Consider the following 16,283-nt stretch of genomic DNA (forward strand, 5'->3'; position numbering starts at 1 on the left):
TCATGACATGCTCTAGTAGCAGCTTTCATTAGTATTTCCAAGTATGCTTTTCATACATGTATACATTTAATACATTTTCATACATTTACAAAAAAGTGTAAATGCTGGTTTTGTCTCTGCCTTGGACTTGCTGGCAACCTGCATGGATATTCTTAATTGCAATCGTTGCAATGATTTGAAGCAGCCTTTGCTTATCTGCTGGTCACTTGTGCCCTCAGCCATTTCAGCAAGGGGAACTGGTGTTGTATTTTCTAGCCCAGCCCAGCAGTGTTTTAGATACTCTGTGTAATACAGTAAGGGATATTAATTTGCCAGTGGCCAAGAGAAGTAAAGAACCCCCAACTTTTATAGGAGTTTGTGTGAAGAAGGAGAGTATTGTGGCTTTTACCAGCAAAGCAGAATTACAGCTTAGAGCTCAGCCGCTGAGAGAGGGAATTGAACAAAACTGGTGGAAGGAAGAATGTCAAGTCTTCTTCTGTGCTTGTGAACAGATGGGGTAAAGTAGTCTTTAAACACATTTTTCTTACCAAAAAAAAAAAAAAAAAAAAAAAGAGAAAAAAGGCTTTGCTTGGGTTAATGCTTCTCATTTGAGTTGTACCTTTCAAGACCAGTTTAGCTTAGCACCTTGGGGATGCCACCATTAGCTCCTGTTGATGTGCAGATCCGTACTTTGTTACCCATTCATGTATAGGTGGATAGCAACACTTGAATAATACCTTGGGCTTGCAAAAACATGAGAACTTAGAAAGAAATCCATCTTTGTTCCCAGGGAAATTCTGACAGACTTATTTTTACTTTCTGCAAACAATAATTATCCTAAATATCCTTTTCCACTAAGCTGATTGCTGACAGTTCAAATCATCTACATTTCTGTTGGGACACAAAGCACTGCCATGCAGAGCTTTTTGGTGGTAAATAGTGAATTTTAAGGTGGTGGAGAAGGAAACCTAGCTCTCTGAAACTATTCACTGACATCAAATTTCACACAACAGATTTGCTAAGGCTAAAATTTTGCTTTAATTGGCAGCTTCATAATTAATCACAGCTCCCAGGTATCCAAAACAGTAAGCAAAACCTATGTGCTCAAATAGCTCTTGGGCATAGTTGTGTCTTAGGGTAACTCTGCGGTATTGCAGATTTGCTTTGTACACCAAGTAATCTGCAGAAGATGGAAAACCAAGCTGGAGCATTCAGCCTCCATACCCAGTGAGGGTATGTCTTTGTTTTTTTTATTATAACCTGTAGTTCAGACCGAATCTGTGCATTGTCACCTTCTGCCACTCAACTGTATCCCTTATTCCTTTGCAGATCCCTTCCAAGAGGTGGTGGCCCCTCTTGAGGATGCCCTGTGTGGACATCCTGATAGCAGAGGGAGGGACTGGCTGCAGAAAGCTGGGAAGGCAGGACTGCTGTCAGGCATCCTTTTGTGCTTGAGGCATGTAAGGTGCAAGTGAATTTAAAATTTATTTCAAAAAGGGGAAGAAGTTGCCCAGTTAGCAAGCGGCTGGGATCCTACTAGGAAACTTGGCAGAGCATTTAGGGTCAGGCTGGCTGTGCAACTAAGTATTGCAGTTTGAAAATATAAAAATACATATTTTTGTCTTAGAAAAAAGCAGGGATTTTGACCAATCTGTGATAAATTCTCTGCGATTGTGCGATCTTTTGTTCTAAGTAATTAATTTCCATGTGTATTTTTTTAATTGTCTGGAAAAAAAATCAAACAGTACACACGATTGTAAGAATCCAATTCTTTTTACTTTGCCACTTCCCCTGCTAGCTTTTTCATCATTGACTTGATTGTTTTACTATATGGCCAGATAGGGTGATGAACTACTGAGCGGAGACCTGCTGGCTGGCAGCTCCTTTGAAAGCCTGTGGCAAGTAACTATTGATTTGCAAACTGTTGCTGCACACTTCCTCAGCATGTTATGAAACAGCTTAATTGAAAACAAAATCCTGAACTATTTTTTTTCTTTTTTTATCTGATGGTTTAACGCTGCTGTCAGATTGGAGAAAAGGAGCCTTATTTGTTCAGATTGCTTCTTCTATGTACTTTCAACTTTCGCTGCAGGTTGTGTACCTGAGCCTGGCTCTTTCTCTGTGGGTATCACTTTTTTAGTTATCACATCCTTGGCTCTTTCTTTGTATGTATGTAATAATGTTACGGTGCCATGGAAAGTTGTGCCCTAAACTGTTTGCTCCTGGAAAAGAGCCTTTATTTTATAGCTGAAGAGTCTTTTCTCCCCATTTCCAACAGAAGGCTCTGCCCAGAGACACCGCCTGCCAGCACCTACCACAACTGGGAGCCTGCACCAGTGAGGACTTCAGATAGCTGTTAGGGAAATCTTTTTAATAGTGAGAAAAATGAGGCATTAGATGGCTCATCTAAGGAGATTATAAAGTTCCTATCAGCAAGGAGTTAAAAAAGAATTCAGATGAGCAATTGTCAGATACACGTATAGATAAAAAGCAACTTAAATTACCACCGGACCCCTTCCAGCGGTAGGATTAGGAGGTCAGTGGGCTGGGGCTCTGTGAAACGTTGCTGTTGATAATGAGCAGTCGCTTCAGAGCCTTGTCTGATGAAGACATCTCTCTGGACTACCAGACAGCTGAAAAAGGTTCAGGAAAATGTCAGGCACTTTCAAAAGGTATTTCAAACTGGATGCTGGCACTCTAGATGTCCTAAATATCACTAGATGAAAAATGGTGTTAAGAGAGAAAAGGATCAAGACATATGAAAAATGCTCAGCTACATAGATTCATTCATTTAGCTGCAAGGAAGAAAAGAATTAATATTAATAGCTATATCTACTTATAACTCAGATTAAATTTTCGGAGCTATAAGAATAGGGTATTCTTTAAATTTCATTCACCAGGGATAAATCAAATTTGCTGAGAAAACTGAAGATTCGATGATAAGACAGCTTCTGTCCCGTTTGTTTTTTTAAATAATATAGAAAGCAATACTGTCAGTATGAAAACAAGAAATGTTTCCAATTAGACATGTGGCATTTATTACCGAAAAATTCAAAATCAAAGTATTTTTCTCCTCAGCATGGTAAACTTTTGGTTCCACAGTTATTCATATTTCTTGAGTATTGGTTTTAGCATATACGAACCATTTTTCTCTCTGCCTGGATGTTCTCAAGTTGGGTTCTTGGTTTTGTGATGACATGGCAACCTTAAAAGGGGATAATTCCATTGATGGGCCATAGTAAATAATTAAAGACCCATTTAATTCCTGAGATCTGGCCTCCAAGAAGACTGAAGAAAATTATGTCAGACTCTAAGGTACAATATTTGGAGAGGGTGACCTTGCTGGGTGGCTGCTGGGGTCCTTTTGAGGCATGGAATACGGCTGAGTTTGCACCATCAAAGCCACGTGTGGGAAGGCATCACAGAGAGGGACTTGCTGCCTCATGGACAAAGGAAAGTTGGGTTATTTACGACTTTTTTTAGTAGCGTGGAGGACTGGCCTCAGCTGATAGCCAAGCACCCAGGGCAGCCAGTTGCTTACAGCCCCCGCAGTGGGGTAGGGAAGAAATAGGAAGAGAAAAAGCAGTGGAGATAAATTTAATTAATAATATAATTGCTGATTCGGGTAGTGAGAAACAAAGATGACAGACATAAAATAAGTAAGGAAAACACCTTTCCTTCCCCTTTCTCATGCTGAACTTCACTCCAGCATCTTCTCCTTCATTGCCATTGCAGGTCCCTTTGGTGAGGCAATGGCGGTGCAGGACATTGGGGTACTCCACTCTTTGCTTTTCACTCTTTTCTTCTGCATCTCCCTTCTTCTTGTCTCCTCTACTCCTGTGTGAGGCCTCCATGGGCCACAGTCCCTTCGGGGTGTTCACCCTTGCGGGTGACTCTTGCTTCCTGCAAGGGGTGTTGGGTGCTGTCCTGTGCTTCCACTGCAAAACACTCAGACTCTTTCAAACGTGAGCTAGTGAAGAAACAGTGTTCTTTGCGGGAACTGGAAACCCTGCCAGTTTTGGTACCAGTGTGATTAGCTCCGTGGCTGATTGACCGCTTGCAGTGTTAGCCCCTGCGTGTCCTTGAGTGGTGATATGGCCTAAAAAAATGCGAAAAAATACCCAGAAAAATGGGATCCTGTCTCACATGCTGAATTCCAGCTGGAAGTCAAAATTAGCTATATTTTATAATTTTTCCATCTTACAAGAGAAATAATTTTTATCATAAAATTTAGGATGTGATATTCACATCTTAATTTACCTTATATTAAAAATGAATCCCTCAACCTCTAATTATCATATTTAGTAAAACTAGGGTTGGTCAGAGGCTTGGGGTCCTTGTGATTGCAGACAGATGATTTTCATTCTGGTGGCTGTATAAACATTTGTGAGAAATACGGGGCCGATCAGAAGGGAGGAATGATGGGATTTCTATTATGTGCATTCAGTCGATAGTGGTGCAGGATCAGGTGGGGATGGCAATGTCCTTCTGCAGAGGGGAAAACAGCATTTGTGGTGGGAGGGAGATGTCTGCAGTAGATGTCTCTACGAGCTGCATAATGAGAATGAGATGATCATGTTTCAGAGTAAAATGTCTAGCCTTGGGACCACAGGTTCAAGCTGAAAATATCAGTGAATTTCACAAGGAAGATGGGATATTACTGTTTTTGAGGCGAATTCTAATTTGATTGTTTTTCTTTTTTTCATTTTTATAGGGATTCTTTCAACTCTGGGAAATGGGTATGTTATTTTTATGTCCTCGAAGCGAAAAAAGAAGTTGAGACCTGCTGAGATAATGACTGTTAATTTAGCAGTGTGTGATCTGGGCATTTCAGGTAATTTCATGTCTTATTTTCACTCATTTTTACTATCCCACCATTCATTTTGGCAGCAGCAAGAGACAATCCTCTGGATGTCATGGGACCCCCAAATGACTTTTACTACTGATATTTCTGCTCCATTATTTCTATATAAATAATAGAGAAGCATAGAAAACAACATGCCTGAAGAACTTGATGGGAAGAAATGAAAAGTACATAGGAAAAAATAGGGCTGGATTTATCAATCAGGCAAAACTGTTCACTCCAGCACTGGGCAGGACTTCAAAGGCAGCTCCCATGTGCATAACCACAAAGTAGCTCGGTATTGAGATTGAAGAAAATTGTATTTCTTGCTGTAGGGTGCAACAGGAGGGATCCAGGTGCCTCAGAAATACGTGTTTAGCCAAATATGACTTGAGAGGGGCATGAGGGGAAAAAATTGGAACATGTCAGTGGCCATCAGCCTATCAAAGCTAGTAATTTCCTGCCTAGTGATTGTCCTCTTTTATTTTTGGGTCAGGAAAATAAGCATTTGTATCAATCTACAGAGGAAGAGCAACATCAGCCAACTAGAGGGATTTTCATTTCAGCCGCACAGCCTGGATGCCTTGACGTGAGAGGAGGGAGTTTTGGAAAGGTTTACACAGAGTTGCAGAGTCAAGCGCCTTTGGAGATCATTCTTTTGGCTCTTGACACAAGTCTCATTCAGCTGCTCATGGCTACATGCAACTATACGGGGAGGACTGGATGTCCTTTAGAAAAGGGTATTTTGGATGGCAGACAATCCAATGGGTATAAAGGCCTGATGTATCCCAGCTGACCATGGGATCTCCCCAGTGCAATATAAATGATAGTATGTTCCCATGCTCCCAAAGTCATCTGTCCCTTATGTGTTGCATACTCTGGGGCCCCTGCCCTCAGCTCCAGTGCACCCTTTTCCTGCCCTCGTCTCTGCCAAATGCTTTTGCCTTCATCCAAATGCCTAAAATAGCACTGGACAACATAAAATGATGGCTCCCAGCCTCCAAATCGATGCTTATTGTGTTCTGACTGCACACAGCCAAGATGCTGCTCACATCCTCAACTTCCAGTACTTTTGATGCCTCTTGGTGATCAGAAAACATGCTTTTCTGAAGGGGATACTTAGAAATTCAGCAGAAGAAAGACATTAGTAAAAATATCTCTGCTTTGCTGCCACACAAAGAAATCTCAATATCTTTGGCATATCTGCCACGGAAACACTATTTCCATCTTGCAGCATTTAGAATTAAAAAAAAAAAAAAAACACCACCAAAAAAAAGACCAGGTTTTGCCTCTTCAGTGATGCTCTCATCTCCTTTACTTCCTGAGTCTGTCTTATTTTATAAGGCTCATATCTGACTCCAATGGGAGTCACTTCAATGAGACAGAGTGCTTCAGGAGAATTTCTGTAGCTATGTATTTGCAATGTAAACAGCTATATCCTAACCATATAAGCTGTATCTCCCAAGCGTGCAAACTACATCTTCTTTGGGACCCCTCTTAGCACAAGGGCTGCTAGTTTCTCTGTTAAGCTCTGTCACCAACATATCACTTGGTCACCTTGTCTTCCATGAGGACCTCAATCTATCTGTGTGTCTAAGTTTTGTAATTAAAAATAATTGTGATTGGCACAGCCATGCATGCTTTTTCTCCCTTCTTTTTTTTTTTTTTTAACTTTTTTTTTTGTTGTTGTTAATGAAAGATGTTGACTAAAGAAATATGTGTTCTGTCTGTGGAACTGATTGGGCTGAAGATGGGACTTTTTCCAAAATCTTCGTATTTCACACAATTGTCTTGGCATCTTTTTGAAGAAATGGATGCTTTTTCTCCCTTCTCTTTCTTTTTTTTTTTTTGTTAATGAAAGATGCTGACTGAAGAAATATGTGTTCTTTCTGCTGGACCGATTGGACTGAAGATGGGACTTTTTCCAAAATCTTCGTATTTCACACACTTGTCTTGGCACCCTGTTCAAGAAACGGGTTCTGCCATGGTCCTGCTTCCTGCAGATTTCCACAGGGTGGCACCAGCCACTCGCTCAAAACCGCATCAGTCTCATTCTGCACTGATGCCTGGCTCCCGGTCCTGTGCGGCTGAAGAGAAATTTGATTTTGTGCAAATAAATCTGTTGACCTTTACAGCTGGCAATGATTTACATTAGGAAAGTTGCTGACTCTTAGCATATAACCCAGGCCTTGCTGTATTTCATGTTTTCCTTGAAACCATGATCACTGGGGTCAGCTTTTGCTTGAAAAAGTAAAGTACATTTATTCTACTCAGAGAAAAGCACATAATGCATCAGCCTGAGCACAACCTTCAGGCTCAAGCAGGATTTCCCTTACAAGCTCAGGCTAAAGGAAGAGAATCCCAAAATACCTTGTTTAAAAATTAGTCTCATTTTGAAGGGACTTCAATCATGATTCTTTTGGTATAAAAGATGGAACAAAGGCCATTTTCTGCAAGATTTTGTTTTGATAGAAATGTTTTAATTTTCTGTTAAGAATGAAAACAGAATGTTTGGTTTCATAGAATCACAGAGTCATTTAGGTTGGAAAAGACCTTTGAGATCATCAAGTCCAACTGTTAACCCAGCACTGCCAAGTCCACCACTAAACCATGTCCCTAAGCACCACACCTATGTGTTTTTTAAATACCTCCAGGGATGGTGATTCCACCACCTCGCTGGGCAGCCTGTTCCAGTGCTTGACAACCCTTTCAGTGAAGACATTTTTCCTAATATCCAATCTAAACCTCCCCCTGGCACAACTTGAGGACATTTCCTCTCATCCCATCACTTGCTACCTTAGGAGAAGAAACCAACACCCATCTGGCTACAACCTCCTTTCAGGTAGCTGTAGAGAGTGATATGATCCCTGCTGAGGCTCCTCATCTCCAGGCTAAACTGACGTTTCACATCAGTTTGATCTGAAAACTGAATATTTTTTTGGGAACAATCCAAAATATATTTCTATAGACTACTTCAATAAAATAGAGACTTCAATCTTGACTTCTATGAATAGGTTACCTTGTGAGAATTACAGTTTGCAAGATCATTTTTGCCTTCTTTATAAATCAATTCACTGGGCTGCCATGACATTAGAGACAGTATGGTTCAACCAGGGAAACTAGCCCAGGGCAGCTGGGGTGGTTTCAGATCCTTAAAGTTCTCTGGCAACTCCTGTGCAGGAAGGAAATACAGTCACAGGAAGGCAACGTTCAATATTTAATGTTGTTCAGGTGTTGAACTGTTCATGCCTTGGAGCGTTTCAGCTCAGTCTGGTCAGTAGAAGTGAAGGATTTGGAAAACATGCTCATGTTCCTAGATTGTAAATTGTTGAGTCTTCTGTTCCATTAAAGTTGATTTTTTTTGTTTGTCCAGTTTGAGATAAAAAAATAAATAAATCAGGAAGTGGAGATTTCTAATTAGAAAATTACAATTTCCAAACTTTCTCAATTTCATGATACTTACAAAGAATATGAATAATGTTAATCTGTTTCATGGTGAGAACGGAACAGAATATAACTTAACTTCACTTTTTCCATAATGTATGACCCAATCTTACAACTGGAGGAATGAGCTAAGGTGCTGCTAGGACAGTCTCCAAAGTAGTTAGGTATTTCTTTTCTGTTTCAGGATGCTTAAAGCTTTTTAGTATCTGTGGCCAGGTGACTTGCTGATAGTCACCAAGGAAGAGTGTGGTATGGACAGGAGCTGAAACCACTTCTGCAGCTCAAGTCCATGCTGTGACCATAGCACCATCTTCCTTTCCAATCTAACTCTTCACCACAGCATGCATCCTACTGTTGGGTCTTGACAGGTTTGCAGAACTCCTCTTTGAAGGCAAATTTCATCTTGTGTTTGAAGACACTCAACTGATTATAGGGATGTATCCTAACTGGATCTGTGTCTTGTTTCAAAGCCAGACTCACCCGTCACTCATACTGTTTACGCTTTGGCATGTGTTTGCATGTGGATTTAACATATACTCTGAAATTTTACAGTACCAGAGTATGGGTTTACTTCTGGTTCATGTGGTCTGCATAAAGCACCTGTTTCCAGCCATTCCGCAGGCTTGGCTCATCCTACCACAGCATAGATGCTATGGGGTCTAGCTACAGCTTAATCCTGTGGGTGGAGGGCAGGCAAGTCATCCCATGTGTTGCACCTGAAGCTCCCTCTCCACACTGCAGAGCATTGTCACTGGTATTAGCTCTGGGCAAAGGGGAGGGTTTGCTTTTCTGAAAAAAAGTGGTTTTATCACTGATGGATTTTATCAGTCAACTGACATTCTTTTCTTGTTATGAAGTTGTAGGAAAACCCTTTAGTATTATTTCCTTCTTTTCTCACCGCTGGGTGTTTGGATGGATGGGCTGCCGCTGGTATGGATGGGCTGGTTTCTTCTTTGGCTGTGGGAGCCTTATTACCATGACAGCTGTCAGCCTGGATAGATACTTAAAAATCTGCCACTTGTCTTATGGTAAGAAATAAAATCTATTAAGTGACTATAGAAAAAGTATATGAAGTGATGTAGTTTTCTAGACTGGAATCATACTCAAGCTCTTCAGAATGCTTTTGTTAAATATAGAGGGGAATGCACAGATGAGAGAAATTTACCTGCATGATCCAATTAATCCCAGCTAAATTTATATTACTGGACATATCACCTTCACTGTTGCCTCTCTGCTGTTTGCTTAACCATGTATTTTAATAATCACTCATGGATAATTACTTTGTGTCTATCAAGGCCTATTAACATTCACAGATGCAAATATTGCACATACTGCAAGGTCTTTTAGACCAACACGCAAAAATACTCTTTATTAGATGCCTAGATTCCTTTAAGATGTGTGGCAAGCTATTTAAAACTTCTAAAAGATTTGGATGTGCAGTAGGGCATAATGTGGTATCTCTCTAATATGGAGATGGAACCTGAGAGGATGAAATGAATTTAGCAATGAAAGCTGTTATCACCATATACATCAATATTTTATATCTCTCGAATATGATGTATTATATGCTTCATTCTTTCCAGTTAAAAGATGCTGTCACAGTTTAGAAAAGGTGTTTTTCTTGCCTTGGAAGGGACTAATTCCCCACCAGGATACCAGGAATACTCACAGTGACTTTACATACAAGGAACACCTTGCCCATGTGACTTGAGGGACATGCAACAGATTTCATTATAATGACATACACTATCAGTCATGTAATGTTAACTTACAAGAAATGTTTGCAGCTAGGAAGTGTAAGTAAACTGGTCTGTCCAATAGCTGAGTGTGTTATCAATTAAAAGCTGTGGTACTGCATGCACTAAGTTCTGCTATCATAGATCCTGGCATGTCCACATTTTTTCCTGAAATGTGAGCGCAGGGAAGGTCTCCTTAGCTGAGTTTTAAATACATCATTCACATTAAACAGGATTTCAGTTCTTTCTATAAAATTCTTATCAAAGTAATTCAGTGGCAACCCAAAGCATAGACAATTTTTCACAGACCCGGTCAGCTGGAGTAAATATTTCATGGCCAGCTGCATTCATGCCATAAGATCTGATATGTAATATGACAACTTAGCTCAAGAGACAGAACACTTCAAAATCTTTTTTCTCAAGGGCTTTCTGATCATGGTTGTCCATACAAAGTGATGGAAAGCAATAAACATTTTTAGCATGTTCAGTCTAGGTGGTTATTTAACCATTTTCTATATAAGGCCTAAATCAGTAATCAGGAACCTGGAGCACCAGACTACATACCTACACTGTCATTGTGCTCCAAAAGCAGCATCTGTTTTATTGTTGGGGTTTGGGTTTTTTTGTTTGTTTGTTTCTGTGTGTTTTTTTGGGTTTTTTTGCATTTTTTGATTTTTTGTAATAGATTGCTATGGTTTATAATAGCTGTGAAAATAATCACAGAATAGAATCATAGAATCATTTAGGTTGGAAAAGACCTTTGAGATCATCAGGTCCAACCCTTAACCCAGCACTGCCAAGTCCATCACTAAACCATGTCCCTAAGCACTGCATCTACGTGTTTTTTAAACACCTCCAAGCCATGAGCAGCTGGTTTCTCCAGGAGATGCTGTGGGAAAGGGTGTCAAAGGTTTTACTAAGGTCCAGGCAGACAGCATCCACAGCCTTTCCCTCATCCACTAAGAGGGTCACCTTGTCATAGGAGGAGATCAGGTTGGTCAAACAGGACCTGCCTGTCATAAACTCATGGTGCTGGGCCTGACTCCCTGGTTATCCTATACGTGCCACATGATGGTGCTCAGCATGAGCTGTTCCATAACTTTCCCCGGTACCAAGGTCAGGCTGACAGTCCTGTAATTCCCTGGATCCTCCTTCCAGTCCTTCTTGTAGATGGACGCCACAGTGGCTAACCTCCTGTCTTCTGGGACCTCTCCTGTTTGCCAGGATTGATAAAAGATGGAGAGGGGCTTGGTGAGCTCCTCTGCCAGCTCCCTCTGTGCACTTGGTTGGATCTCATAATGATGTTCTTCTAGTACTCACTCTATTGTTGCTTTGTTTTTCCACACCCAAACACAACAAACATTTCTGTCTCTCAGCCATTGTGCTCACATACATCATTTGTCAGTCAGTGTTCATTTTCCTCCAGTCATCTGGAAATGTAAAATCAGCTGAGGAAGGGGCACTGGTCACACAGAAATAAAAGTTGTTTCTTTGCTTTGGGTTTGTTTAAGTCATTCTCAAATCCTGAAGAAAGGTCCTCAATGTCAGTGAATGGGAAGTGAAATCAGATTAGAGCTTCCAAAGTGGAAGGAGCTGTTATCATGCTACAGTCTGAGTTTCTGCATAAATCATAGGTTCTGACTCGTTAGTCCTATCTGAATCCAACATGTTGAACACAGATGACAACAGAAAGCTTGTAAGCAAGCTTTTTTTAGATGAATTAGAGTTGTGTGCCAGACGAGCAGAGAGGCAATATTCTACTCCACGACTCCAGGCAAGTCATTAGGATTTAATAAACAGAATGGGCAAGGATACATGAAAACACCTATTAAGAGTACTACTGACAGTGTGCACATGGTGATGTACTGTACTGGAAAAGGGTGGCAAGGTAGAAATAAATCTTGGATATGTTTTTTCCTCTGTAAAGCCTCCATGTCTTCCAGTCGCTTGGATGAACAATTTATGTTGAGAAGTGTCCCGAGATCAAACTTCAGTCAGTTATTCTATGACAGGAGGAAGAGGAAATAGTGTAAGTTACATCATACAGTTGCAGCTAGTGAGCCTTCATGCTGAATAATGAAAGGCTGAATTAAACACATATGCATCCATGTGGGCTGAACCTCCGCCTGACCTGACTGAACACTGTGAATACGGCTTTACAGACCACAAAGCAATTTTCAACATTACTAGACAAGATTCCTGTGATTGTTACTGAGCTAGCTATTTGGACTGCTTTTGTACGGACTCTTCTAGGGTGTAAATCATCACAGCCTAAAGTAAGGATCTGAAATGAAGTCAAGTGGAGCCCTCCATATGACTGTGCATTTCTCTTCACGAGGTACAATGCGAGCTGGGGTGGCTAGTTCAGGGGTCACGTAGATACCTGGGAAGAGGTGAGATGAGCCCTACAGAGTTGTTGTGGACAAACAAGCTCCGACTGCATGTGTAGAATGATGTGTTCAATTGTGCCCAAACCATATGGACCTGAACTTGTAACTCTTGAATTTTCTTCTAGGTACCTGGCTTAAGAGACATCATGCATTTATCTGTCTGGCAATAATCTGGGCCTATGCTACATTCTGGGCTACAGTGCCTTTTGCTGGTGTGGGGAGCTATGCCCCTGAGCCGTTTGGGACCTCCTGCACCCTGGACTGGTGGCTGGCACAGGCTTCAGTGGCTGGACAAGCTTTCATTCTGAGTATTCTTTTCTTTTGCCTCCTGTTCCCAACGGCGGTGATTGTGTTTTCCTATGTCAAAATAATTTTAAAAGTCAAATCATCCACCAAAGAGGTTGCTCACTATGATACCAGGATTCAGAACAGCCACATACTTGAAATGAAGCTGACCAAGGTAGGTATGAAGGTTTAACTCAGTTTGCTTTGTTGGGCTATAAAAGCAGGCTTGGAGAGCTTCAGCCATGCCCTCTGCTGTGCTAAGCGATAGTACAATGCTCTGAAGGTGGTTCTTCTACCTTTCTCTTCCATTACTGTCAAAATGGGGGAAGACAGGAGCTGAGACATCCTTTTGTGATTAAGGCACTCGTGTCCCTGACACCGTGATTCGCTCTGAAGCTCTGCCACAGCCTTCCTGTGTGACCTTACCCAAGTCACATCATCTCCCTGTGGCCCTGTTCCCATCATAAAGCTCCCTTTGCTTTCAGAAAGAGCTGTAAAGAATTATTTTAAAGAATTTGAAGTGCATAGGAATTATAAGAGAAAAACAGGTAAAAGGCAGGTTACTGTAGCAGGGAAATAAAGCTTGCAGATTGCTTACATTCCTCTGTCAATGAAGATATAAATGAAAGTTACTTCTGTGACATTGCAATTGGTTTTATGCAAATAATTTATCATTTAGGTTCAGCCATGAGCTGCTGATAAAAATGCACTTGTGATAAAATTAATTTTACGTCTCAGACCATATCCTGTTTTCCCTTTCTGATTGAATCTATTTTCTATTTGACAATGGTGGCAGCCACGATCCTTGCTGATACCAGTTATTCTGCCAGGAAATCTCTCAAAATAAAAATTTATACTGATCAAGCCCAGATTCCTTAGTCACAGAACATTCACCAGCCTCTATAAGCCATGTCAAGAGGGAGACAAACAACATCTTTTGCTTGGCTGATCAAATTTTATTACATTTTCAGGGAGCTGAGCTGAAAGTTATATAATATACAGCAATAAGTGACATTATGTCTAAACATATCAGAGAATCTCAGCTAGCTACCTGTATGGTCATTGCTGCCCATACAGCTGACAAAACCGTGCTTGCCTTTAAAAAAGGGATGCTTCAATACAGTACTGTTTTGTGGTTATTCAGCACCTTTCCTTTGAAGAACAACGGACACTTTTGAGGGTGCAGATTTATTTTTGTCATATTGGAGGAATCATGTAAAACTTCAATGTGATCTGAGCCGAAAGACTAGTAATTGTCCCTTCTGTCTTGGATCTACAGTGGGGAACATAATTCTGGGATATATATAAGTATGGAAAATGAGTCTTCATCATAACCCATTTACAGCACAATTTAGAACAAACAGGCTGTGTTTCAGACCCTTGGCTCACATGCACTGATTCTTTAGTGACAGACAACAAAAAAAAGCATAAAAGAATGAAGTTTCCCTTAAAATAATATTACTGTCAAGATGTGGAACCAAAGGCTCTATGAAATGTTATGCAATATCTAAAAACCTTGGGCGTTCTGATGATTTTTTTGTTGTAATCCTGCTAACTGATTTATTCCAAATCAGTACACATGCACTAGAATCAGTCTGGATGCAGTAATAGTCTGACAATGCCAGCAGTATGATGGCACATGTCCTTCAGGATATGTTATTGCATGATGTCATTTGAAGCTGTATCAGGCTGTGACTGAACACATGCAGACTGGTTCAGGTGAAATACATAAAGCACAGATTTTGGGCCCAAACAGCTTTTCTTTAGTGTTTATACTAAACATTCTTATGCTACATTTCTTCATGTTGTAAGGAAGTCCTTTTCTCATTTACCAGGATGCAAGCTAAATGTTTGGTAGAAATTTGCTTTTTAAAGCATCTACAGATTCTGATGGAGTACAAATCCATGTTGTGGTTTAAGAGAAAAAAACCAACACCTAGACGTTGTACTAACGTTCTCATACTCAGTTAAATTCTCAGTAGTTTCAGATCTGGCTTACCCAGGTAGATACAGTCATTTTTTATCTGCTGGAGTGGGTATACCCAGGGACTTGACAGCTCATGCCTTGTTGAATGACTTGATGCTTACTTTTTCTGTATTTGTCTTGAAGGGGATTCAGATGGTTAACATTGTTTCCAGTGGAAGATAGGCCATAGATCCTCTTCCTGAGTGCAGGCAGAAGACAGATCTAGTTTATCAAAACTCTTCTCATTCTGTTACCAGTGGCCATCCTTGTGGCATCTTATTGGTCCTACTGGGTTTTGACACCTCTGTGGGGACATCAGCACAGGCTACAAGTGAGGAAAAAAGTCCTGCATTAGATCAGGGTGTTGAAAAAAAATTTTCTTCTTTTCCTGATTTCCTTTGTTTCTGCCTTGGTGGCTAGCACTAAGTGAAAGAGAAGAAGGAGCATTAGTAGTTATAGATACAAACTCCTAAACAAACTCACCTACAGACATTCAGGGTCTTCCACTTCCACACACCATCAGGACCTAATTCTGTCCTGAAAACTTCTTCAAAGACTTTGATTTTAGGAACTTTGGAATATGATTTCAAAAGAGCCAGAATGTGGATGACTTGCGCTTCATAATTTGTTTTTGGTTTTATTTTCCCAGTGCATGCTTATTTCACTCTGGAATGGAAAAGATACTGGTTTTCTTTTGGACAATTTGAGGAATGTTTGGTTGGAAGACACTATAGAAGGGAGAAGTTCCTCAAAGAAACAAGAAAAAGAAAAAAAAAACAAAAAACCACAAGAAACCCTGTAGGAAATGTTTCCAGTTTAATCTGCTTTCATTGCAAAGATCTTGCTAAGATTTTCAAAAACTTTCACTGCTCTATGTTATGTATTATCCTAAAAAAGAGAGTCTGTATGTTTTTAAAGGACTCTTCTCCTTAAATAATTTAAATTTAATGTCAAAGTATTGTTGTTTTCTGAGATACCATTTAGTTTCCTCATATTTAGCCAGACCTTATAGCATTTTTAAAGGTTTGTGGTAACAGACTCATTAAGTGCTCTGTGTCAGTGAAAAAACCCCAGGCACTAGATAAAGAGAAGAGAAATGCGTGACAGCTTTTGTTCATATTGTAAATTCACCTGAAGCGAGTTAACACTTTTCTTCTCCATCCTGTGGCACATTCCCTTCCATTCTGCCCAGCTCTGGGCTGTGCTGCCAGTCTCTAACTCCTCTGGATTAACCTCTTTCTCTCTTTTTTTCCTCTCACAAGGTGGCAATGTTGATCTGTGCAGGGTTCCTCATTGCCTGGATCCCTTACGCTGTGGTCTCGGTGTGGTCAGCCTTTGGACAGCCGGATTCAGTTCCCATCCAGTTTTCAGTGGTACCAACTTTGCTTGCAAAGTCAGCAGCCATGTACAACCCAATTATTTACCAGGTCATTGATTGCAATTTTGCCTGTTGCCGGTCAGGAGGATTGAAGACACTGCAGAAGAAGAGCTCTTCAAAGAAAACAAGGTAATTTCTTCTCTGAGAAGTAGATCGTCTTTAAGTACACAATGTTCCAAAAAGTACCAAACTAAGATCTACCGGGAGTCACAGCTCTTTGAATCTTATTTCTTGTTTTTAATCATGACGTATTCAGGATCTT

The 16,283-nt window shown here is 40.5% G+C and overlaps 1 protein-coding gene across 1 annotated transcript in view; it reads left to right on the forward strand.

Moving 5' to 3' along the window:
- LOC308064241 (opsin-5-like) overlaps window positions 1-16,283 on the forward strand; it is a 54,285-nt gene that overhangs the window by 13,327 nt on the left and 24,675 nt on the right. The window contains exons 4-7 of the mRNA XM_080388330.1: window positions 4,694-4,813; window positions 9,124-9,294; window positions 12,518-12,852; window positions 15,906-16,150. Coding sequence (XP_080244456.1) covers window positions 4,694-4,813; window positions 9,124-9,294; window positions 12,518-12,852; window positions 15,906-16,150 — 871 coding nt within the window. The remainder of the gene's footprint in view (window positions 1-4,693; window positions 4,814-9,123; window positions 9,295-12,517; window positions 12,853-15,905; window positions 16,151-16,283) is intronic.

This window comes from Falco punctatus (assembly GCF_963210335.1).
Source record: "Falco punctatus genome assembly, chromosome: 5".
Taxonomy (NCBI): Eukaryota; Metazoa; Chordata; class Aves; order Falconiformes; family Falconidae; genus Falco; species Falco punctatus.